The sequence below is a fragment of the Amblyomma maculatum genome, chromosome 1 (assembly GCF_055883805.1).
Source record: "Amblyomma maculatum isolate TAMU_Amacu chromosome 1, ASM5588380v1, whole genome shotgun sequence".
Taxonomy (NCBI): Eukaryota; Metazoa; Arthropoda; class Arachnida; order Ixodida; family Ixodidae; genus Amblyomma; species Amblyomma maculatum.
Genome location: NC_139344.1, coordinates 72,331,731 through 72,358,353, shown reverse-complemented (window position 1 = coordinate 72,358,353; position 26,623 = coordinate 72,331,731). Strand labels below are relative to the sequence as shown.

Here is a 26,623-nt window from a genome sequence, read left to right as displayed (position 1 = left end):
TATTAAGAACATTGAACACATGCAGTACTTACGGCCAATTTGAGGAACACTAATGATTCAACTAGCTTCGTCATGAGAAAAATTGTCGATTAAATTGGTGCTTCGTGTGTCACGCAATATAATTCACCGTTGTTAGGGCATTGCCGTTGGACACATCTGTAGAGAAAAAAAGGCCTGCAGTCTCGTTAAGGTACTTGCCTATTTACTTAAACGAACGACAAGCAACTGATGGGTTTATTTGTCTTTTGTTTATTCTTCGAAGCGCATAACACCAAAATCCGCTGCGAAGCATGCATCTAAATGGCTCGCACTGCTAGCAATGTAAAAAGTTAAGTGGCCGCAATTGTCCTGTTCATAAAAGGCGGAAATTATCGGTTCCCTACAATGTGAGAGCGTGGGGGAGAGTTGTCATACTTTAAATCTGCTTATTCTAAACCCGGTCTCTCTCTATCTTAAGAGTCAAGAATGAAATACATCGAAGGATAGGGTTATTATCGGTGGTTAATGAGAAAAAAAATCAGTACAAAATTTAAACAGCAAAGTTTCTATGCTTTGTTCCTTGCACAGAATGCGATTGCCGCAGGCACCATGCAACGGGGGGATGTGTGTGGTTATACAATGACTTATCCCCCTCCCACCAGCCCCGTGCGCCGACTGCTACTGGAGATCGGCTTATCTATACTAATTCGTGCCCAAATAAATGACGCGAGCAATCATGGTCAGTTATCAGCATGCGTGCCTTATAACAATCATTCATGGTGAGGCAGCTAGATCGTGAAACGCGATATTTATAATAGGAAAGTTCTCAATTGAATATGAAGAATATTTACCGATTAATTCGTAGCTGTCGTAAAACAAACGTTGCATGAATATTGTCAGCTGTACTTCAGCCAATGAGCTAAATCATCCAACTTAAAAACAAAAAGCACTTTCTCCGAAGCAATAAGTCTTATTTGAAGCAAACAATTCGAACAAATGAATTCTCTAATTGTGGAGCTTTTTTCAATCACAGCTCACTTACTGACCTATTGAAAAATTGTTGAATGGTCACTAGGTGAGTTGCAATAGTTTAATGCAGAAAGAAGTCTGAAAGCATGCCGGATAAGCCAGTGCACGACTCTGCAATTTGGACTAAATACTGAGTGTTCAGATAGGTTGCAAACTCTCTCGGTTTGTCATCTAGATGATCACAATATGCATATCGGGATGCCACTTACGTTCGCCCTTTGTTGACTTTCCATCAGTCTTCCCACTCAAGCCCAGTTCCAAAAGGCGCCCTTCGCAAAACGTTCCCATCAGGTTGTGCAATTGATAAACGCGAATAAACAGAACTTTATATGTACAGGTGCGGACAAAGTAAACAGAGCATGCTTTTCCGTTCAAATTAAAATCACGCCTTCTACACTGGATTAAGAAAACAACATTTGTCCTAGTGAAAAGGCACTGGCATAGCTTGTACCGGATCGCACATAACACGACTGCAAATTTCAGTTTTCGAACGCATGAAAAATAATAGAAGAAAAAGTGCGCTCCATTTACTTTTGTCCGCAGGGGTACGGTACGGCACGACAGAAGCCACGTTATGAAGTGCAATGAGCAGCACTCAAACGAGAAGCTCAACAATCCCCCATACTGATCCAGTCTCCTGAACTGAGCTGAGTTATACTGCCGCTGTTTTGTACAGCAGCGGTGAAATAGAGTACAGAGCAATCTTTTTATCGTAACAGAGCACTTCTAAATGCAGCAGTATGTTTTCTTCAGCGCCTCCAGCCGCGGCAGTCTTAGCCGTCCTACCAAGGTAGTGCCGCGACGGCCACTAGGTGGCGCTGGTGATACGCAGAAAACTCCAGCACAGGTTCCCTATAGCTGGATCGTCACCATGCTCGTTGACTTACGGTGCAGTCCAACGGCACTAGGCGCTGAATTAGACGAATGCTTCCGCCTGCATTTCACGCGGCCCAATGCAGAGGTCATAGCGATATGGTCGTATGCACTGAGCTCCCGCTCGTTGCTGCAGCTCCTTACCGGCTAAGGTGCCTCAATGACCAGCTTCGCATCGAGGCATCCTACCACCTGCATAAGATGACCGCCTCCAAGACAGCATGACGGACATCAGCAGTCCAGCCAGATTTTTGGACGCCATAGCATCCCCGTATATATGTCGCCAAACGATGAATTATTGAGACGATGACTGCAAAAGCGATGCCTGGGAGTGTTGGCATAGAAGTACAGCATGATAGAAGCATTTTATTAATCAAGATTTTGTGCTATTACATGCAAACCGATCAGAGAATGAAGGGCTGTGCCCTTTAGTCCTATAGGATAAAATTTTAAAAGTGTGCCTTTATGAACAGTTGCCAAGATCTGGCCTAGCATGTGGACTGGTCACTTGAAGGTTGAGGAATAAAAGGCTGAGATCTGCCACTGCATATGGACTGGTCACTTCAAGATTGGCGAATAAAAGGCTGGTCTCTTCTTTCCTGTGGAGCTCCTGGATGTTGCAGAAATAAAGAACAAAGAATTGTGTTAGAAGCAGTAGACTCATAAATAAGGCATACTTAAATCTGGTAAACACAAAACAAAGCAACTTGATAACGTAGTGCTTCAAGAGAAAACTTTCCACAAAGAAAGTACCACACCCAATCTGTGATAGCTGCACAGTGCATTTACAGCTTTGTTCTGGGCCATGATGCGTGGCTATTTTATGCATCACAGACATTCTGAATTTCTTGAAGGTGAGATCTAATGTTTCACATGAACCTATAATATATTTCATAGATGCTACAAAAGTCCCATTACATGCCACAGAAGAGTCCGAGTCAAATGGCTGTGTAAAACAGGCTTAGTGCCAAAAGGAATATATGCAAACAAGCATGTTTAAAGCAGTCTCTCACTTCACACGGCACCTATAAAATGCATTCAGAAATAGTAACCACGTACCACCTGTTGCAAAAATTCATACGACTGCCATGCTGTTAATTCACATCGTACATGCTGAGCAGATTAGTGGTACGAGACTGAAGTGCAGCACACAGAAATGTAAACAAAATGCTTCAGAAACATTTTTCTCATTTCACAGAGACCACTCTTTGTTAAAAGCTGGAGAGTTGAATCGCTATGAATATGGTATGGCCTGGGTTTTGATGAAGTTTTAAGCTGTATTTTATGCTGCAAAGCTACCTCACAAAGTGTGAGTTAGAATCTGTGCTTTACGTTGTGGTGGACACTGTGGCTGACCAGATTTTTACAAAAACCAGGCTTTTGTGTCACGGTTTGGTAGTTACTGGTAGCCACAGTAAGCGTTGCCTAAGCTCCTATGCTGGCACTGGCCGAGACAGTGGGCGGTCGTCGCAAGTTATATGCTTAGTAGTTGTGTTGACTGTTGTTGTGGCATACCTGCGTAGCCGCGTTCGGAAGCAGACTTGTTGTGATTATGCTCTGTCCATCGGCACAGGCTCGCATGGAACTGTGGCACCAGGCAATCCCCAGAGAAGATATTTCAACTGAGCGATCACGGCTGTCATTTAGTTACGACCATGGCATTAGTGGATGTGTGCTCCTGAGAAGTTAATGCATTCATCAGAAAAGTAGACAAATGCAGTGATCGACAGGACTGCTGTCAAAGTCTGGGCCACTGGTTGGCTAACAAATTGTGATTAAACATGGCTTCTACTAATCTTGTGACATGAACCCACATCTGTGAGCAAAGCCAGCAGCAATACTAAATTTGGTTGTGACAGTGACTAATCGGGTGGCAGCAAGATAGTAAATCTAAAAAGCAAGGGTTGACGTTCTCAAGTGCTATGTATATATGTCACAAGGGATGGCACTGTTGAGAGGGCCGGATTATCTTAGATCACCTGGGGTTCTTTGTTATGTGTTGACATCAACTTTTGCGTTGCACCTCCATTGTTGAAACGCTGCCGCCACAGCAGACACCGTGTCCTTTAACTGAATTGCAGATCGCTTTAAAACCGCCAACATAATCCTGGGCCCACAAGATTTAAGGTCGTGATTCGGAATAATTCCAGCTACTAACAATTTGAACCTCCTTTGGTATATGCATGAATCCATGCTCTTTGAGAACCACAGTAGGCACATTAGGTACAAGGTGGCACAGTAGCACAGCAATTTCATTTGGCGATCTCATGGCATTCACTACTTTTACCTAATGCTGTACATTTTGGTGCCATATGATATATAGTGGAATGCTGGCAAAGTGTATAACGAATATGCAGCTACATAATTAGCCCTACTTTCAAATGCTCGGTGGAGAATTTCGCAACATTACTGAGGGCGACATAGTTACTTCACCAGGCCAACTGCCATTCCTCTAAACTGACGTCCATCATCGAGTTCCGCAACTAAAAGTACACTGCACGAGCCATTAAAACATAGCAAATCCACTCTTGTTTCCTTTCAGTGCCTGCAGTTGCATTGTGCTACCCATCACGAGTGCAAAATTGGTCACAGCTGCAGAAGCAATGCCCTTCAGATTTCTACTTACATTAAGCAACTCAAGGTGCCTGAAGTTAACTGTGCTCACACGGAGGGCCTAATCTTCACATAACGATGCATTACACTGCTGAAGCAATGTTTGGATGCATAACTATAGGCTCAAATGTGGGAGTGTGTACGTTGAGACTGACCACTCACCCTAAAGGGCCCCTGAAATGTTACTTGCAGTAAAATTCTAATGCAAGAAATCCATAGAAGTGGTCTTCGCAAGTATTAGAGCCCAATTTGAAAAGTTTTTTTGAGCAGATAATTTGAAAATAATTTTTAAAAAGCACTCCTGGTGACCACTTGCAACCGAATGGGGCGCCATATTTCCGCGCGCAAACCTCCCCACTGACGTCAGTGGGGCTGCTGGGCACGTCCGCTCATTGGATGCACCCAAGTTACGCGGGCGGGAACGTTACTAGATTATTTGGTCAGTTTGCGAACTTTGCTGGGATTCCATGGCAAAAAGCGGCCCCTTTCCTATCTTGCTCGCGATGTGGCACTTCCTCCACTGTTAACCTACTCACACGATTGTTGCAAAGCCAGCACTCTGCGTTTAATGGCAATTTGCACAGATAATTGCGCTTCAGGGGAAATATTTCAGAGAGACTGCTGAAGCATACTTTCTAGAAGTAGTAGCAGTAAGACACATTATTGCAAAAAGAGCAGAATTAGAGTGCAAAAAAAAAGCGTTGAAGCTGCGAAAACGATCCCATGCGACTGAAACTGAAGCATTATCCATGCAGCTTTGAAGATGACTCGAGTCCGTGTTCTTTGGTAGCTTGTCGGGTGTTCTTTTTAATTCAGTTTTGCCCACAATTACTGTCAGCGGCGAGCCATGCAACACCAGCATTCGAATGTCGCTGAAAACATTAGCCAATACCTAAAGCCAAGAACCACTGGCTCGGATATCTGTTTAAAACAAGATGCAGATTTACTTCTGTGAAAGCTCGCCGTTTATGATGTTGTAAAGCTTGACGAATGGAGAGACTAACAAATGTACGTCATAATAAAACAATTTACTGAATCATAGAAAAAGATTTTATTGGAAGCGCGCATTTTAAAGCTAGAATCATAACAGACCTTTTTTTTGTTACAGCCACCTTTTATTTGCTCCTTAGCCGGCAGTTTGTACTATCTGGCAGGTGAATGGCAACATATGCTCAGTACAGAAAAATTGAATCATTTTGGAACTGGAATCCTTTTTCGTACCGGCTAGGAGGGGATACACCTTTCTAAAATAGAGCACCTTACAAACTAACGTGCATCCCCTTAATTCTAGCCAATGCAGAAAGGATTGTAGTTCATCCAGGAAGAATCATCAGAACACGGTCACCATGTAAATGCATCTCATGCTGTTTGATTCTTCTGTGGTGCGGTCGCTCCTACAAAGGACAATCTGGGTGCTATTTTAATTAGTGTGCTCTGGTGCAGAAGAGATCCATGAGCGCTGGCACAGGTAGTCTCTCTGCATTGCAAGGGCTGCGACAGCAAAGGCTATTTACCTTAGCTGAAAAAGCAAACAAAAAATTTCTATCGAAGGCAAAAGCAAAAAACAAATTATTGAGACATTCTATGTCGCTAAAGGGGTGAAAACTGCGTCAGCTCTCCAAGTTTATCACTAGAACACTTCAGCAGTCATAATGCCCATGTGTCCTGTTGCTATCCCTGCCTCTTGCACAATTTCTTTACTGCTTGTTCCTAATTTTGTTATTTAGATGATCCAAATGAGTACCTGCTTTCACAAAATAAATTCAGTTGGAAGTATACGATCTTGTGTGCATGTTCGTGTATTTTCTTCCATCCGGTCTTCTTTGCGTGATTTTAATTATCTGGAACAATGAACCGTAGCCCAATTTTATGCCTTGCTCCAAGAAAATGATAGTACAGGAACCAGCTTCATGCAATGTAGCAAACAATCTTTAACAACCCTCATTACACTCAACATCCTAGCTGTAGCATGGGTGCTTTACACACCCTGCCTTGAAGCTCCGATAACTACATATATTTTGAGACATGCGTCGGAACCAACAACAGGTTCTGAAGTGCCGATGACATTGCGTAAGCGCTGGGCCTTGATTTTGGGGTGGATAACAAGCTGGACAGCCAAGTTTCACGTAGGCAGTGCCACGAACATGCATAGGTTGGGCGTGCAGACACCGCTGTGTCACTAAAATCTTGCGAGAACTCACAGGGGAAAGTGACCAATATGCAACACAACTGAAGAAAACAAATAAATCTCGGGCAAAAGATAGGGCGCACGTTCCTGCGGCATGGGCATCATTTGCATAGAGACCGGCCGGAGACTGTCAGACGCCGTTCAAAAAGTGACAAGCGCACCCCCGCTCAGCGGTACGAAAGGGTGATACCCGCGGACCCGGAGTTTGCAGAGTAACCTAGTAACGTTGGGCGGGACGTGGCGTGGTGAGACGCCGTCGCAACGTTTCTTTTTTTGATGTGAGAGCATTACTTCGCCATGTACACAGATTTCTGTCTGCAGACCGCATCCGCAAAATCGTGTCCGCAACAGTTGTAATTGAGATGTGGCACAGGTTAACGAGTGGTGTCAATCGATAGAGGGTGACGTAATGTTGCTGCCGGAGAGATAATTAGGCCAATAAGTTAATTAGGCAATTACAGGCAAAAAATGTAAACATTTTCCGCAGCAGTTGTGAGCAATTGAGAAGTGGTAGAGGTTAATGAGTGGTGAAAATCGATAGAGGATGACATAATCTTGTGTCCGAGAAATAATTAGGTCCATAAGTTAATTAGGTAATTAATTAGAGGCAAAACATGCAAAATCATGTCCGCAGCTGTTGAGTAATTGAGAAGTGGTAGAGGTTAACGAGTGGTGTCACTCGATAGAGGGTGACGTAATGTTTTCCTAAAAATAATTAGGCCAATAAGTTAATTAGGCAGAAAGTGTAAAAGTAAAGGTGAAAATGGTCTTATTAGCCAATGGCTCGACACCACATTTGAATGTATCAAATACTAAATTAGTTTATTAAATCAATCAATTAAGGTGACATCATGCAATCTGAATTCGAACCAAAAAAGGGCATAGGAAGAGATTGGCACGCAATTTGAAAGTACCAAAAACTAAACTGAGTAAACACGAAGTGAATTAATGAGACGTCATGAAACCGGAAGTAGAGACGAAAAAGGGCATAGGAAGGAATTGGCACGCAATTTGAAAGTACAAAAAAAAAAATTGGGTAAACAAGTGAATTAAGCAACTAGAAGCAACCAACAGCAGCATCCGTGCTTTCGCATTACTCCAATGCAGATTTTGCAGAGCTCTAATTTTTTTGTTCTTACATGCCGGCGTTGGTTCAGTTGACTGAGAAGAGGAGGCACATCATAATATTCAATTGCTCATATGTCGGTGCTAATAAAGCTAGCTTAAAGGGTTTTGCGCTTCAGAGAGGGTTGATGGGATACCTATTGCTCATGCGTAATTTATAATTTTAGTAAATAGCTTTTCATGGGCCCTTTAAAAGGAACCGATGCCGGTGATACTTAAACATTGATTAGCCATCAATGTCAAAGTATTTAGACTGACTATAAAGTTCATCTAATTACTGTTATATACATTTTATGATCAAGAAAATGACATAAGAATTTCATTAGCTTTAGCATGTGCGCTGGGCTTTCGGAAACGTGCGAATCGTCCTAAAAGATCTTTTTTAACGAGAAGTTACCATAACGGTCCACCAGGAACGGATATGTTACTGTGTCATATTTTCTCTTTCTGATGAGATATTTGAAATCGGCATTATATTCTGCACTTGCATGCTAAGTTTCAACAAGATATGTTGACAAATGAAAAAAATGTTTTCAAGACCCTCCTTACTGGTTTATGAAATTGTGTGACATTTGTCAACAAACTGTCCTTAAACACCTCGTTGGCCCCATTCAACTCTGCATCATGCCCAACACTGAGACTCCCTTTGTATGGGTAGCCATCAATGCAGTCGAACCCGGTTATATCGAACCCGGATATATCGAATTTTGGTTATATTGAACTCATGAAATATCCCCTTGAAAATCCCATGTAAAAGTATAGAAAAGCCGCGTCATATATCGAACTCAATTTCACCGGTCGTTCGATATATCGAACTCCGCACCACGCACTGGAAAGTGTGCCTTCCCGAAAGACGATCGCATCACCCTTGGCCATTTGCCGCGTGACGTTTTCAAGCCACGCGCGGAAGGAATGACAGGGGACAGTTCGGCGACTGCTGGTCTGGGCAGCGCCGCGCCCATTCCCCAAAGGAGCGCGCATCTGCAGTTGTCGTTTCCCGCGCGCCAACACATGACGTTTGCAAGCCATGTGCGTGGGTGTGCCCATTCTTTTGCCGAGCTATCTCTCTCCTTCAGCACGCGCAACGCATGCGCCAAGTCAGCTCAGCCCGTTTTCAGACAGACGTCGGACGCTTTCTCCAGCGTGTGTTGCGAACCCTCAGCGTGCGGCGGCGGACGTGGCTATGACGCCTGCGGATGTTAAGAAGTGGCAGCTCTGTCTTTTTTTTGTTTCTTTTGCGAGAGTCATTCTTTCTTATCGGTGTGCTGTACGCACGGCATAGCTTAAGATATGGCGGCTGCGAACGTTAAGAAGCGGCAGGGTTTTTTTTTTGCGGGGATGTTTATTTTATTTATTTATTTTTATCATTTATAGTACCTGCATGTCTGAATCAGCGAAAGTGTGCGGTCAGCTGCTGCGATCATGACGCCCGCCTCAAGCGCAGCGTGATAAATCGAACCAGGCTAGTGCAATCAAGCCATCACGGGCACTCTGCCAAGTTCGCTCCCCGCCACCGCAGGAGCTATCAAAAGATAAACGCGCCCTGACGTTATCGCTGCGCAGCATCTTGGCACGCTGCCAATGAGCTGTGGATGAGACGACTGAAACGGACTGACGCGTGCCATCGACATGCAAGCGAAAATGCTGGCGATTTCTGCCGCTGCGGCGACAAAGAAACCTTGTTTTGAGCTGCCGCGGTGGCTCGAGCGGCGAGAGGGACGCAGTTCCAACAAGTTTGAAAATTTTCGCTCTGTCGCTGCCGCTCGTCGCTGAGATCGCTTGCCTGTGAGCGAGCTGGCCTTAACGCATTTTTTTTTTCAAATTCTCGGGTGCAAAAGTGGAGGGTGGGTTCATTATGCGAGTGGGTTGGTTACGCGACAAATACGGTATCGTTTTTTCGCATCGTAAGTGCCGTCACAAGCCGATTTCTATATATCGAATTATCGATATATCGAACTATTTCGCGATCCCCTTCAAGTTCGATATATCCAGGTTCGACTGTATCACCGAACTCATGCCCCTCACATCAGCAAAATGCAACTGCTATATTACAATAGCTATGTGCTTGCCGTGATTGACTAAGCTACTCGCTACCCAGATGCGGTTGATGCAGCGAGTCGGCATCCCTCAGAATTTTCAGTGATCACGGGAGATCACTGACTATGCTCTCATGAAAGAAATCGGCTACTTTCCTCGAGGCCGTTGCCCACCACTCCTCACCATCCCATGGCCAATGGTCTTCAGTTGCACTTTGAGGAGCAAGGAAAGTCTCAGGAGCTGGGACAGATATTTGGCTTCACTCCTATTTGCTTATCCCAAAGTGCCACAGGTCAGTCTAGGATTTTCCACATTCGACCTGTTATGTGACATATGTCAGGGGTCCTATGGCAAGTCTGAAAGCTTTGGACTGAGGAGCAACTCGATCACTGCTGACATCAAAAAGTCATATGGCTAAATCACTGAGCTGCATCTACAACAGGAAGAGATCAGTAATGCGGGGGCGCGACACAGAAGAAATTTCATGATCAGGAGTCCCAGTGACAAGAACTGGTTGCCAGTGACCTGCTGCTGCTCCTATCTGATCAGAACAAGCTGATCCTAACAGGGGCAGACCTCTCAATGGCATTACAGCGGTATTTTCTCAACATATGAGGAAAGGCCATAATCAAAACACACAAAAAAAGCCCCAGGCAAGTCCCACACGAGATGGAAGATCTTTTCCATGAAATGAAGACAACAGAAAAAAAAAATAGTGTCATTAAAGGGTCCCTGAAATGCTCTTTGGGTGAACTTCTAATGCAAGCACTTCATAGAGGTGGTCTTTGTGAGTATTCCAGTCAAATTTGAAAGCTTTATGTGCAGCCAATACTCTACAAACAATTTTTAAAAAGTGGTCCTGGCAATCACTTGCAGCCAATTTGGGCTACACATCGCCACACACAAGCCTCTCCACTGATGTCAATGGGCGCACCCGCTCATTGGACGCTCCCAAGTTAGGCAGGCATGACGGGGTGCCATCGTGACTTTTCTTATTTTTTCTTGCGCACCATAGTGGGGGGGGGGGGGGGGGGTTGTGTTGAGGGGGGAGAGGAGGAGCATCATTTTCGGTCGCCCAAATGTTCGGTGCTTATGAAGCTAGCTAGCTTAAAATGTTTTGCGTTGCAGCAAGGAATGATGGAAAATCTATTGCTAATGCACAGTTTATAATTCAGTAAGCAGATTTTCATGGGCCCTTCAAGCTTCTCCACATCCTGTCTGAAGAACAGTGTAATGAAGACAACAACCTGCTAGAGACTTAACAGGCTAGCCTATCTGACCTACACAGACCTGCCACAGGCCTTGAGCAGTTGGGTTTTATACCTTTAGGTAACAAGAAACCCTGTGGTATTGACCTGTCTCGTGCGAAAGGCTCCTGAACAACTTTCATTATTATGAAGGCTTGCTGCTGACCAGGACGTGGGAAGACAATGCAGCGGCTTTGCGACCATTAGTGTAAATGACCCCGCAGTCTGTGTGTTGTGTTTTTCTGCCAAAGCAAACTATCTGCCCAGCCAAGGGCCATATCATGGGCCACAGTGTCATGCGACTATGCGACTGCTGAGATGTTAGAAAAATGGCCTGAAATAAAGGACATTGATGCGATTGCTCACGTCATTTGGCGAAGGCAAAATTGCCTTCAGTTGCAGGAAAGTGAGCGCACTGTATATACACTATTCCTTAGCGTAATAAGTGGCACCCTATTTTCCGCCGCTGCTATCTGTATGTACAGTGAAAAATGATGCGCCAGCTTTTTGCCTTTCCCAGTAAATATGTTTAGAAAGAAAATGTCTAAAAGAAAAAAACAGACTTGAGAGAATTTTAGCATAGCACCATCTGCTTCTGCAGGCAGCACCTAGCTGCGTCTGCGATGTGGCAGGTGTGTGGCGCAGGGAGCAATCTGCACATGCACAGACAGCGGAAGTGGTTCTCGCGTAGCGGAATGCCAGTCGCACTGTGCTAAAGCTTTTTAAAAGTTACCCTACGCACAGAACCACATAATCTTGCAATGGCCCAACTGGATGTGACAGCAGTAAAAAGTGGGTATCACGGCAGCATTCCTTTTAGACATAATGTCAAAAGTTTTGATTTCAGCATTGCATCCGTATAGCTTTGTGTGCATCCAGCATTGCACTTTCTAGCTTTATTACCACTGAAGATATGGGTGATTTAAAATGCTGCTCCTCCTGTTCCCCCTCAACTCAACCCCCCATGCCGGCACACAAGAAAAAAAAAAGTAAACAAGTCGCGATGGCGCCCCATCCCCCACGCACCGTCTCGCCCGCATAACTTGAGAGCGTCCAATGAGTGGGCATGCCAAGCAAGCCCATGCGACGTGACATGGGAAGTTTGCATGCGGGGATGTGTCGCCCCAATCGCTCGTGAGCGGTCGCCAGGAGCACTTTTTAAGAATTATTTGTAAATTACACGCTTCATGAAAAGCTTTCAAATTTGTCTCTAATACTCATCAGGGCTGTCTCTGTGGATTTCTTGAATTAAAATATTGCCGCAAGCAGGATTTGAGCGGCCCTTTAAAGTGCACTAACATCGCACAACACATGGGCGCCTTGCTTTTCACCTCCATTGTGAAGTGGCCACCATGGCCGGGATTCAATCTTGCGCAGAAAACGAGGAGGCTGGCGTGGTATAAGAGCTCACATGCAATTTGTACAAAGCGCATTCTTCGAACTGTACAATCTCATCGGTGCCAGGGAAGCATTCGCTTTTATGGTTCATGAATTTTAACGTCCCAAAGCGACTCGGGCTAGGATAGATGCTGCAGCAGAGGGCTCTGGAAATTTCCACAACCTGGGGTTATTAAACATGCTTTGACATCGCACAGCCCATGTACATTGCTTTTCGTCGCCATCGAAAAGCGGTCGCCGCGGCGGGGATTCGATCCTGCGTCCTTGGGCGAGGACAGAGGTGGCGAGGCGCAAGAGATGAAAGTAAGAAACCAGCCATCCACAGCCACCAAAAGCATGTCTTCACAGCAGAGAGTTTACTGACATTTAACAAGAGAAAATACTGTTATGCCACTCTGGCACTGCAAAGGAGATGATGCGCATTTTCGTCCATCTTAGAACTGGCAGGATTCCAATTGTATTTAGCTACGATATGGTGCAATGTTTGCATTATAGAGTTAGTTATATGGGGTTTTATGGCGCATAAGCAACTGTGGTCATCATGTGCCAAACACAAGGTTAAGTGGCAAGATAACTATAGTTGACATAAAAGATTGGCCTTCTTGAGATTAGTTAAAACATGAGAGAAGTGGCAAGTGCATGTTCTCCTAAAAGAAGTGCTGGATGACATGGGATGTGTTGACTGTAAAATAAAGTAAAACATTTTTTTTTCTTAGGTCTTCGAGTTTTGTCTTCCTCATCATCAGCCTGACTATACCCACTGCAGGCCCCTTCCATATTCCTCCAATCAACCCGGTCCTGTGCTAGCTGCATACACTTGACACCTGCGAACTTCTTAACCTCATCCGCCCACCCAACTTTCTGCTGCCTCCTGCTAAATTTTCCTTCCCTTGGAATCCAGTTTGTTACCCTAAGCAACCATCGGTTATCCTCTCTTCGCACTACATGTCCTGCCCATGCCTATTTCTTCTTCTTGATTTCCACTAGCATGTCAGTAACTTGAGTTAATTCTCTGACTCACTCTGCACGCTTCCTATCACGTAATGTTACCCCTGCCATTTTCGTCCCATAGCCCTCTGCATTGTCCTTAACTTAAGCAGAACCCTCTTTGTTAGCCTCCACGTTTCAACCCCATAGGTGAATACAGGTAAGATGCAACTTTTGTATAATTTCCTCTTGAGTGATACCGGTAAGCTGCAAGTCATAATCTGCGAGTGCTTGCCAAGTGCGCTCCATCCCAATCTTACTCTTCTGGTTATTTCCTTTTCATGGTCCGGATCTGCGGTTACTACCCGTCCTAAGTAGACATATTCGCCTACTACTACCAGTGCTTCGCTGCCTAACGTAAACTGCTGTTCCTTCCCGAGGCTGTTGAACAATACCTTAGTCTTCTGCATATTGATTTTTAAACCTACCTTTCTACTTTTCCTGTCTAGGTCATCAATCATTATTTGCAGTTCATCCCCCGAGTTACTTAGCAAGGCAATGTCATCAGCAAATCGCAGATTACTGAGGTATTATTCTTCACCTACCCTTATCTCTAACTGCTCCCATTCCAAGTCTCTGAATACTTCGTCTAAGCAAGCTATGAATAGTACTGGGGAGATCGTATCTCCCCAGTACTATTCATAGCTCTTTCTGGCGACAATCCCTGGCGATCAGCCGCGTGCTGCCGCCGCTAATGCCTCTCGTTGTCGCTGGTGCACACTGCACAGAGCGATGGAACTCTGCAACTGAGGCACGTTTTCAGCGTTGCTTTGTTACCACCGCCTCATCGTTTGGCAAGGGGGAGTACAATTACGTTATATCCCGTTTATAACACTAAACAGCATGACGTACGGTAAAACAGTGATGAATTTTTTTGTAATGCATCCCTATAAAAAAAAAAAAAAAAAAAAAGTCGCAGCTCAGCGGTGCACTACTACACTGCTATGCAAGAAGCGACTTCCTCTTGCTCCTTTCAAACATTAACAATATCTAGCCACACTATCCTTTTTATTTTCGTTTACAACCCTACCAAGCTTTTACTGAATTGTCTCGATGCGCTCATATATGCACGGATCAGACAAAATGCAAGTGAGCGTCCGCAGGCTGTTTGCTTAAACCAGACTAGAAAAATAAACTTCGCTCGCGCGAGAAAGAAAAAAAAAAAAGGACGGAAATTGAGTAGCCCAAAGCCTTCTGTGATTGGCTGCCTAGCGAGCTGCTTCTCGGTGATACGCGAAATTTTCTAGAAACCCAGAACCTGAGTGCGACAGCGACAAGCGAAAATGCTTTGGTGGCCCTCGGCCCGTCACGTCCGACGACATCCACTGCATAAAGGAAGCTTTTGTAAGGAACAAAAAAAATTCTCAGGAAAAACTCAACTTATAACTTTTAAAGGAAGAACGGGGTAATGCTTGCCCGCTTCGCATTGGTATTTGGCCCAACAAAAGTGCCCTCGAGCTGCTAAACGCGTTGCATAAGCCGTTGGTCGCCGCCGCTACATTCAACTTTGTTGCGGACACCACATACACAACAAAAATCAGTCAACGCTTCGTGCACATGGCGCGATGAAATAGAACCACAAAATCACTCAATCGCTTTTGCCGGTATACACGTGCGGAGGGCAGCTGACTAAACCAAGCCCCAATAAGACTCATCAGCCCCCGCGTGCGATCGGCGCTCACGTGACTGCTTCCAAGGTGAAAAACAGCTGCATCCGCGAGAATTTTGTATTCGCTCTTCGAACGTGACTGCATTCGGCGCTTAGTATAAGAACAAAGCGTTCGCTCGGAGCCCCTATCACCTTTCGGTAATGACCTTTGCCTTCGATCTTTCCAGTCAAAATTTTGAGATATCCGCATTACGCTCGAAAAATGCTTCGAGATAAATGGGAGCTAATACATAGCACCTATGGGGGGTGAAAGCGCGGCGTGAAAAATTTTCAACTTAACCAAATTTTTTTTTTTTCAGCACATTCACGTACGGCTCGCCTACACCCTGATTTCGCAACGCCTGCATGACCGCCGAGGTTTCTACAGAGTCAAATGCTTTTTCGTAATCAATGAATGCTATATATAAAGGCTGGTTATATTCCGAACATTTTTCTATCCCCTGGTTAATAGTATGGATATGATTGATAGTAGAGTACCTTTTCTGAAAACCTGCTTGATCTTTTGCTTGATCGCAGTCTAAGGTTGTGCCGATTCTATTAGCGAATACCTTAGTAAATACTTTATACGTAACAGACAGTAAGCTGATTGGTCTGCAATTTTTAAAGTCCTTAACGTCCCCTTTCTTATGAATGAGAATAATGTTTGCGTTCTTCCATGGTTCCAGTACCGTCAATGACACCAGGCACTGCGTATACAGAGTGGCCAGTTTTCCTGGCACGATATCCCCCCCATCCTTCAACAAATCTGCAGTTACCTAATCCTGTCTAGCTGCTTTCCCCCTTTTCATACTTTCTAAAGCTTTCTCAACCTCGTCTTTTGTCACTGGCAGAATGTCTGACTGCTTTTCACTATTGTCAATCTCATTATTGTCCTGACTTCGTCGGCTACTATTTGGTAAATGTATAACTCTACTTTGACTATCTTGTCCATATTCGTGATGACATTGCCCTCCTTGTCCTTTAGCTCATACATCTGATTTTTGCCTATGCCCGATTTAATCTTCCCCGCATTTAAGGCTTCCCCCGTTCTTTCGAGCATGCTAAATTTTCTTCACGTTATACTTCCTTATATCGGCTACTTTGGGCTAATTGATTAGCTTTGATATCTTTGCCAATTCTATCTGGTCTGTTGGATTGGAAGCTTTCATATTTTAGTGTTTCTTAATCAAACCTTCAGTCTCTTTAGACAGCTTACCGGTATTCTCTCTAACTATCCTACCGCCTACTTCTACAGCGCACTCAGTAATGATATCTCTGAAAATATTGTTCATAGCTTCTAGGCTAATGTCGTCATCCTCGGTTAGAGCTGAATATCTATTCTGTAGCGAGATCCTGAAGTCTTCTGCCCTACATATGATTAAAATGAGACTGATTGTAAGCTCATCACAGAATTCACTACAGGTTTATCTTTCTTTGTTAGTAAGAAATTGTGCGTAATGTGTGTCCTATACGCAGACAACATAAGTCTACTTTCATGAAGTGTTCGTGGTGCCGACATGATTTCCATTCTCCTAATATGGGCTTTATGGAATGCAGCTTGTTTGTTTCATTTTCCCAGGCAGCCTACCACTTTGTGCTTAGTTTGCAGTGTACTATTTTCATGCAATCCTTGTGTGGCACATTCACCTTTTTATTCCCATGGTTTTGACTTGTGCAGCAAATGAGTCTTGCTCTTTCATTATCCCTAATTCCAACATGACTGGGGACCCCACAGAATTTCATAGAATGTTTTTGTCATGATTTTTACGATGTTATGTACACATTGTTTCCTATCAGTGCCTCAACAGTTTCTAGAGGTTAGTGCAGTGAGGACACTTAAAGAGTGTGTAAATATAATGCCATTTTTGACGTTTTCGTTCATAATCTGCTCCACAGCAACACAAACTGAATAGCATTCTGCCGTAAAAACTGATGCAAACTAAGCCAGTCTTACTAATTTCTGTTTCGTCATACATTTGCGACACAGCCTTCAGTTTTTGAGCCATCTGTATAAAATGCTATGTAATTCCTATATTTTTCCTTTAGCATCAGGTGTTCCGGCAGTATGAGCTCATGTGAGGTGTGCATTTTCTGAAATTGTGTTAGTGTGAGGTCACAAACATTGGGGAGGGTGTACCATGGTGGTAGTGGTTCATGCATTGGAGCAATAGTTGGCGTTTCACTCATTATGCCTAGGTCCTGGTATTTTCTTTGAAGTGCAAAAAGGAGTGGCTTTACTGCACGGGGCTTGTTGCTGAAGAGCATTTTGGATGGAAATTTTGTGATATGGAATAACGGATGTTTTGACTGAGACAGGATATTAAAAACATATGAACAAGTTAGGGCAGTTCTTCGATCTTTTAAGGCGGGTTCATTTGATATCACATAAAGGCTGGCTACCGGGGATGGTCTGAAAAACATTGGATGATGTCCATAAACCAAGATTGTATATCGCATTTAGTCATTTTAAGTAGAATGATCTTTCTGAACCGTATACTGTGCACCCATAATCAACTTGGACCGCACCAGAGAACGATAAAAACGTAAGAGACAGGCTCTGTCATACCCCCAGCGTTTCCTTGACAGTAGTTTCAGTACATTTAGGGCCTGTGATGCTTTTTTCTTCAGGCTGTTTATATGTGGTAAGAATGTTAGTTTTTTATTAAAAGTGACACCTAGAGATTTGTGCTTGTTTGAATGGTAGTGCGGTTTGGTTCAGGTATAATGTAGGATAAGTTAGTAAACCTCGTTTTAGTGAGAACAGAATGGCTACCATTTTCTGTGGAGAGAATCTGAATCCACTTTTGTCCGTCCAAGTGCACAGTTTGTTTATAGTCATCTGTATTTGGCACTCGCATGTTTATTATGCTGGAGGAAGTGCACGCAATTTAGAGGTCATCGACATAAACAATACGATATGGAGATTGGGATTACTTCAGCTATGGAATTCATTTTTACTATGAATAAAATTGTGCAGAGATTGCGTCCTTGAGGTACACCGCTCTGTTGTGTGCATGTCACGAAGAATGTTGTGCCTAGACATTCTGTAGTTTGTATTATAATGCTATTCAATTCTGAGCATACTCATCAACAAAAGCCGCAAAGGTTTTGCCACCACGCAAATGTTACGTGATCAACTGAGTCCATTTTTCATTGGGTATAAAATAATGTGAAGTGAATATCAGGACATGAACATTTATGCTTGCCCAAATCCATCTATTTGATAAAAAAACAAGTTAGCTGAAAGTTTTTTCTGCAAGCTCTGAGCAATATATATAATATATAAACATATAATAAAAATAATAATAATACATAAATATTTACAATTATACACTGAATGCCTATCCCCAGAAACTTGGAACATAGTTTAAGTAACACCTTGCAAAGTGCTTATATCAGATGTCCAGAGAATTTTTGTACTGGAATGTGTGTAGTTCACTGCTCTTTTGTTCTTTGTAGTGGTTTGTTTTTCGAAAACAAAAAAAGAGAAAAAACCTGGCGGTGGCAGCGCCATCATTCTTTCTTCATTTAAGCTATTACAGGAGAAAATGAAGACCCCCCAGCAAAAGCAACAAAACATGCCCGCTCAGCACTTGTTAGTCTTAGAATTAACGTAATGCTTATGTACAGTATGGGGAGTGCTGCAGAGTAGACGAAAGCACGTACGAACTACACATTACGGCCAGATTCACGGCTGCTCTTTTTATGAATATGCAGCCCGCATCAAAAGTATACAGCCTGTATACCTTTGAAAAGGGTTGTAAATACATAAGCTTTCATCAGACCATAAAAGCTTTGTAAAATCAGTAGAAAATTTATTATGCAAATGACTCATTCAAAATTCGATATACATTGAGCACACTAATGCTAGCATGTGTCACCATTATAAGACAGCAACGCTAATGTTAAAACTGCTGAAAGTGAAGATGCGGCATGCAGGGTCAGCAAATTTTGTTAAGTAAGGGTGACAGAGCAAGGTGTTAAAAACAAAGATGAGGGGAGATAAGAACAAAATGAGCAAATTTGCCTATTCTACCTCTGAGCTTAAGAAACAAGCCGAGCACCTACGATACATGTCTGTGATGAATAAGTTCCAGAAAGCAAAAAAGAAGAAAGTGTAAGGATTTGCTGGACATACAGTGTACAAATGGTGGTCATCCATCCCTACCAATGATCACAGGCCTAAATTAAGCATGAAGGTGGGAGGATTAGTGTATACATATATGGGGTCACAAAGTAATGAACGAGAAGAAATGAAAATGACAACACAATACAAACTTGAACCTACCCTTTAGTAAGGTTCCTCTGGTTTTTGGCGCTTGCACTACTAGTCAGCCTACTGCAGCTAGCTGGCGTTCGTCTTGAAGGCAAAAGACAAGACACGAGGTGTAAACAGACAGGACACAGAAACATTCACACAGAAAATACAAACGTGCAGTATGACAATACCTACTCCTGTGTGCAATTAATATGCGCCTGACACAAAGCATGGCAGTTTAGTGAACCTTTGCTAACGCAGCTGCCTCTAGGACACACAAAAAGAGGCATACTGCTTTATTACTCAGTTTCACAAGCTACTTGCAGCATTGTGAAAAATAATGGTGACCTGAGCCAATGAAGATGACGAGCACATCACTATTATGCTCCCCCCCCATTTCTCATATAGCAATTGGCAGAAGTGCAGAAACAAAATCATGCAGTGTGCAACGTCTTAAAGGCCCAGGTTGACGTTACCTTTCGTAATGCTGCAACTCACAAAACGTCTTACACACCATACTAAGTTTCACATTACTTAAGCCAAGGATAAAAAAAAAAAAAAAAACCATGGCTGTGTGAAATTAATGGCACATTATTTGCTGCTACATGGCATTACTACTCAGTAATTTTTCCATTCTGCCTATTCAGCAAATGAACAGATGAAATATGCATGATGTTTAATCTTCAATTGAAGGCCAAGAGTGAAATGTATTAGTGCAGATGGGGTTCAAAACACCGATCCAATTTTTTCTACCAAAGTACCTCCTGCATGACTCTCTTTTCCTGGCATTTATAAGAAGCCCACGAAATAGAGAAAAAAAAAAAAAAAGTGACTATGCTTATGCACTATCATTACACAGAACTGCCCATTGCATTTTGATTGAATGAAATGTGTGTGCTTACCCTGCTCCAAGTTAGCGTCCACCATTCAATTAGCCGGACCTCCCTTTTATACAAACAAACGAAATGAAGGCTGCCTTGAACTACCGAACTTGACTGCCTCGCTCTCTCTCTCTCTCTCTATATATATATATATTTTGTTTTTGTCTGAGTGATAACTCAGTAAAAATTCCACCTGAATTCGCTGTTGGTGGCCTGCCCACCACTTATCTCAGATTACGGTGTGTGTGCTTTCCATGCCTTGGCAGAATAAGCTGATACAGTTACAAGACTATGCTGATAGAGGTGTTGGCTACTCATTCTGGACTCAGGGTGAGTAGATATCACACATTCAAAAAATGCGTTTGACAGGGATACAGTACAGTAGCATAAGGGTGCAAACAAGTTTTAAAAAAAAATATGTACTTCGTGAGGTTTCTTTAATTCCTGGAAAAAAGACCATACAGGAGTTGTGTTAGTGGGAAAAAAAATTAAGCCGTAGTTTTTCACCCTTTGTGCAGCTAAAAGAAATGAACTAGACCCTGAGGTGAATATTGCGAATTTTAAATAATTTACTTTAGCTGTAACTGATTAAGCAGAACTCGAAAAATACCCTGAGGAATGCAACATGGTCTATGGTTTCATCCAATCGCAGCATACTTTTGTTTTGTTCCTTAGTTCAAGTTCATGAAACACTCTGTATGTACACACGTAAAGCATGCAAGTATGGCCTCATAGGATAAAAAAAGGCTAAAAGTATTGACCCAATGGACTGCTGCACTAGACGCTTAGAGGTGTTATTAATGAAGCCACAATTACTAAATCTTCAGGTAAAATGTGTTTTGTGTGCAAATATACCCCTTAATTTCAAGTAAATTGGTTTCTTGGGCCAGATACAGCAGCAGTTCCTTTCCAGAACCAATCTCTTTCAGGACGGCATCACTGACGTCAGTGTGAGTGAAGGATGGAAAAGTGCCAGTCAAGCGAGGCCGTAAAATAGCGGATGCGTACATCACTAGCATATGGCTTTTTCAGGGGGGTCATACATCTGTACTCAAGTGGCGTTAGGTACAAACTAAACGTAACAATTACACAGCCTGCAAAACTAGCAAATAGGAAACTTTAGTATGGCTATACTTCAAGATAACTTCCACAGCAGTCGCATCGCTCATGAGTTTTTATTTTTTGCTGCCAGATGATGTCACATGCATAGCAGTGTCAATTACTCCGCTTCGCGGAGTGAAGTTTTTCTTTGAGTGGAAGTTCTGTTTTTCGCACAAAATGACCACTATATTGAAAGAAGGAGCCCCACAACAGCTGTAGTGGTCTCTGGATAACGCGAGCTCCATGATCAAGGATCAAGGACTTGCTGCTGCTGTCGCATGCATGAGCAGCTTGATATGGGCACCGTGCGGGCATGGCTGCTCATCTGTGTTGCGGAGCTGCATCCTCAGCCTCATGGGCGAATGGCGATCAGTGTACTGTGGACGCAGCTGACGACAGCGGGAATCCTGCCACACTCCAAACGTTGGCCACTGTCTGCTTCCTCCTTGCCAATGTCAAAGGAAAAGAAACCCAGCTGACATACTTCTCAGCGCGAGTTATCACCTCTACAGGTCACCTTTATGTCAAGAGAAAAGCTCCTGATCGCACGCAAAGAAGCAAAGTGCACAAAGCATCTTTGCTTCGCGGCAGCACGGTCTGCCCTTTCATTCCCGCTTCCAATCAAGGTTGGTACACAGCTTGCACGAAAGTACCTTAGTCTTTCTAAAGTGTTGCCAGAAGCCTTCCTCCGATATGTACAAGGCATCGTCTTGTTCCTCCTGCTGCTCCTGTCGACTGCGGCCGCAAAGTGCAGCGAAACAAAAAGGAGGCATACACACAGCAGTTCCCTTGAAGCGAACATAATCTCCTCGGTTACTGCCTCGGGTGGGAAAACGGTTGCTTTCAAAGCTGTAGGCACACGCCGTGACGTAAACGAAAAAGTGCGACGCCACCTTCAGAAATCTGGTCTCATGCTAAACACGACATATGACCAATTAGGGGCAATGAAAGGAGCCAGTTCCCAAATAGAACTGCTGTTGGATCTGGACCCTTCTGCACTTCAATAATATGTCATGGTGAACGCGACAAAAATGTTAGTAGACATATCTGATCTTAAATAAAACACACATTTCAGTGTTTCGGCATGAACAACATACACCGAAACATCTTATTAGTGCCACTACTCACACATTCAGTCCCATTATCAATTTTAAGCTTTGTTGCTACTCGCTATGGCCTGTATGATCTGTTTTGTATCTTTACAAGTAGAGTACTTTTGAAACAGTCTTATCTCATGAAACATATCACAGCGTAGCACATTGCTTATAATGCTGTATACGATTGGGCAATGTGCTAAGTGCACTGCCAATGCATCAGAGTGAGGGGGGGGGGGGGGGGGCAGTTTTAGTGACCACAGCCACCATGGCAACCGGGAGTGCACATGGTGCAGGTTGTGTTTATGTTTGCGCGCAAAATCAAGGGAGCAGTAAAAACAATAAAAGGGGTACTAAAGAGAATTTTAAGCTCGTCTTTTTACTCTAGCTGCACTCTCCGAGCATTCTTATAAACTTCGAATTATTGTCCTGTGTGGCTGATTTCCATATTTAAAATTGGATCAAACATCTCGGCTGCCATCGTTTCTTTTTTCTTTAAATCACCACAGAGTAGGAGGAATCAGTCAACATGTGCAGCGCGCTTCAGGCAATCGAATGGCGGCTTGCCGCTCTGCCGTCAGAAGACTAACACACGGAATGATCTCGTTAACATAGTCAGCATGCCCCACACTTGTTTCTTTAAATGCTCGTTGAACCGTAACTATCTAAAGGTTTTATGAAAATATTTCACATTATGTCTGCAAGCATCACTAAAGATTACTCCAGGAATCTTCACGGATCACAGTACAGTAGAACCCTGCTATAATTAACTTGAATATAGTAAAATGAAACTTAAGTCCCAGTTCGTCTTTCATAAACGACTGCACATTTTTCCCCCTTTATAGTAAAGACATTTTTGATAAAAATCAGTCATAGAAAAGTGCGCCTAGCCGCAGCGACATACTTTCCGTGAAATAATACCGCACATGTGCTACCTAGAATCGAGAGATTGGAGCTGTGAGAGAAAGCATGCGGCGCATAGGAGAAAAAGTAAAACTGGCAACTAATGTGGAAAGAATGCGGCATGGCCCGTTCAGAAAATGAAAGACTAAATGTGCAGCGGTATGTTTGGGCTCGATGGCCCAGTTCCAGCAGTAGGCTGATATGTTGGCAGTGGTAGCAGCGAGCTTGCTGTGCTCACTGCAACTTACGCCATCACGTGCGCCGACTGGTTGATGCCGGCAAAGGAACTACCACAGACATACGCCTGCCGCAGCAAGCGGGCTGAAAGGCACGGCCGCAGCCGATTTCGTTCACTCAAGCCAGGACTGAGAGCACTATAATCATGGCACGCGAATGCGTTAGTCACGTAATATTTTTTGTATTTCACGGGCTTTCTTTGGAACTCTGAAAACAGATGCATGTGAGGCTTTTTTTAAAATCAGAAATAAATGAAATGGGTGGGGGTTTCTGAAGGTGCTCTCCAAATTTGAAAATTATATTGTCTAATGGCAATATTTAGTAATTTAGAACAGATTATCTTAATTACTAATGATTAATTGCAAAATAATAATTTGTTCATTGTACACAAGAGGGCTGGTGGCTCTATGCAACTGGTTTCCCTGGCCTACTTCAAATGTTTTATCTTTCAACCCTCGGCTAAAGTTAGCTGGGACACCTTGTATAAAGTGCAGCTGTTGCAGTGTTGGCAAGTCCTCTCAAACAGAGACATGCTTCCAACATAGCAGAAGAAAGATGATGCACTTACCTATTTGGTGGAGTGAACACATCTTCCTTGTTTTCAGAGTCATAGATAGGACCAAGTAGCTTGCTTTGTGGCCCTAAACAAAAGATCAGACAAAGAAAGCTTTACTACACACCCTGGTCCTGGCTCCACATTTCGAAGGGATGAATTGGGGCAACAGCATAGCGCAGCACAGCACAAGGAGTGTAGTTTTCCCAGGGGTTACAGGAGTTTGCATGCGAGGCAGTACGGTAAGCAAGTGCTGTGTGGATGGGCCTTACAGTCGATGTTGGATGTACTGAACTCTAAGAGGATTGTAAGACTCATAGAATCTTGACAACACAAGTTGATCTCAATTTTAAGTGTCCCGGGCAGTCTAAAATTTACAGAATATGTCAAAGTTCGAGACAGCACAAGCTTTTCCAAGAATGTGCGAGCAGACCTAAGAGTCTGGTCTCCGAGGGGAGAAACCCCCTTCCCTCTCCTCCCAAAACCTCTGCAGGCACTGGCTGTGCCCTGGCCACTGGACTGGCTCAGAGTCGTATGGTGTCGGCCAGTTTGAATTGTCATCTCAAAGTGATGAAGAGTGTGGCCCATTCCTCTTGAACTAACGCACTTGATGTTTTGCACTGCTTCGCAAGTGGCAGCAGCGCGAGCAATGAAACTGCGGCATAGTTTGAGCCTTTCAGGCCAGCCTCGTTTGTTAAACCAAACCGAAGAAAATGCAGGCAAATATTATAATGATCTTTTTGACCAGAAATAATTGTACTTAATAAACTGTAGTTTTCGTGTTCATCAACTTCACTTGTTTTGAATCATACGAATTTGGAATGATATGAATATTTTTCGGGGCCCTTAGTATTTTGCATCGAGATTCTACCCTAGTCTGATATACAGTCAAACCTCGTTATAACGAAGTCTCATTTTGTGCGGAAATTCGTTCGTTATATCTGATATTCGTTGTAAAAGTACACACAAATTCCTACAAAAAAAAAAAATTCTGTTCATAAACCCAAGTAAAGGCTACCCTAAAATGGAAAGCACAGAGCTGAAAAAAAAGCATTTTTTTTTTCTTCAAAGCGTGGTATAAGCACGCGAAACCTTACCTTTCATTTTGCACTGCCAAGCAAAAATGAGCACACAAATCTGGATTTAGGCCACGCAGAACCGATTTATTTAAAAAACGACGTAATCTTCATTTGGCGGCACTTCACACTATTCGATAGAATAAATTCGACACTGTGCAGCGCTTTCCCAATGTCAGCTGATTTGGCCAAAGGTAGGTTCTCAAGGTACCTTCTCAATTTCCTCGCCATATCGGCGGCCTCGGTGCTGCTGAGAGCTCGCTCTTCGCCTTCTTCACTCTCATCGCTGCTCGTAGCATCATCTGTAGGAAGCAGCTGATCGACAATTTCTTGGTCGGTCAATTCGGGCGCCACAGCCAAGTTGTCATCGGCAGCAATAAAGTCCTCGAACGTAACATTCGGAACCGCCAGTTGACGCCATGTCGTCTCGTCGAAATTGTCCGCTTCACCTTCAGAATCGTGGGCGTCGTTGGGCTCAGTCTCGCTGGTGGATGGGCCTAGGCCAGCAGCAACAAAGCAATTTCTTATTGTCGACTGTGCCACTTCGTTCCGTGCACCGTATAGCATGTCCAGCGTAGTTTTGAGGTTTATGGCCGTTGATATGCCCCTGTCTATGTCAAATACGAGCTGTGTAACCAATCGCTTTCGGTAGCAGCATTTTAGTGAGCGAATGATGCCCCTGTCTAATGGCTGCAGCACTGAGGTCGAGTTTGGCGGCAAAAAAACTAGGCGGACCGCTTCAAGTGGTACAAACACCTTATGGGCAGAGCAGTTGTCCAATATAAGGAGCACTTTCCTGCGCTGCTCTGCCATGTCTTTGTCGAAGGCCTTCAGCCATGCTTCAAAGAGTGACGACGTCATCCACGCCTTTTTGTTCGAGCGATAGTCTGCTTGGACATTCCGGGCGTTGCGCAGGCACCTGGGGCGAGCAGATTTACCAATAACAGTTAGCCGCCTTTTATATGTCCCATCCATGTTGACACAAACAACGGTGACGCGGTCTTTGCTTTTCTTGCCTCCTCAGCACAGTTCGTTCTTCGCAACGAGTGACTTTTCCGGGAGCAGCTTAAAAAAAAGCGCAGTCTCGTCCATGTTGTAGACATCGCGCATCTCGTAGCCATCCAGTTGCATGCGGAAGCTTGCTGCCCACTTCTCGCAGTTCTCTACATCGACGGCTGCTTCTTCGCCCGACAAGGTGTGGCAAACAATCTGGTGGCTGTGTTTAAATCGCTGCAGCCAGCCACTGCTTGCATAGAAGTCATCGTGGCCTAAGACGCAAGCGAGACTTGTTGCCTTCATTTGAAGCACGGCACCAAACACAGGCAGGTTGCGCGCTCCAACGTTCTTGAACCACGCGAACAAGGCATCTTCAACATCCTGGTGGTGACAATACCTG

The 26,623-nt window shown here is 43.8% G+C and overlaps 1 protein-coding gene across 1 annotated transcript in view; it reads right to left on the bottom strand.

Moving 5' to 3' along the window:
- Positions 1 to 2,211: 2,211 nt before the first annotated feature.
- The window catches only part of LOC146202783 (rac GTPase-activating protein 1-like), a gene marked incomplete in the record, with an annotated part of 101,138 nt that continues 76,726 nt past the window's right edge, over positions 2,212 to 26,623 (bottom strand). Inside the window, 3 exon segments of the mRNA XM_084588334.1 lie at positions 2,212 to 2,491; positions 19,413 to 19,484; positions 24,167 to 24,239. Of these exon segments, the coding sequence (XP_084444460.1) occupies positions 2,440 to 2,491; positions 19,413 to 19,484; positions 24,167 to 24,239 (197 nt within the window).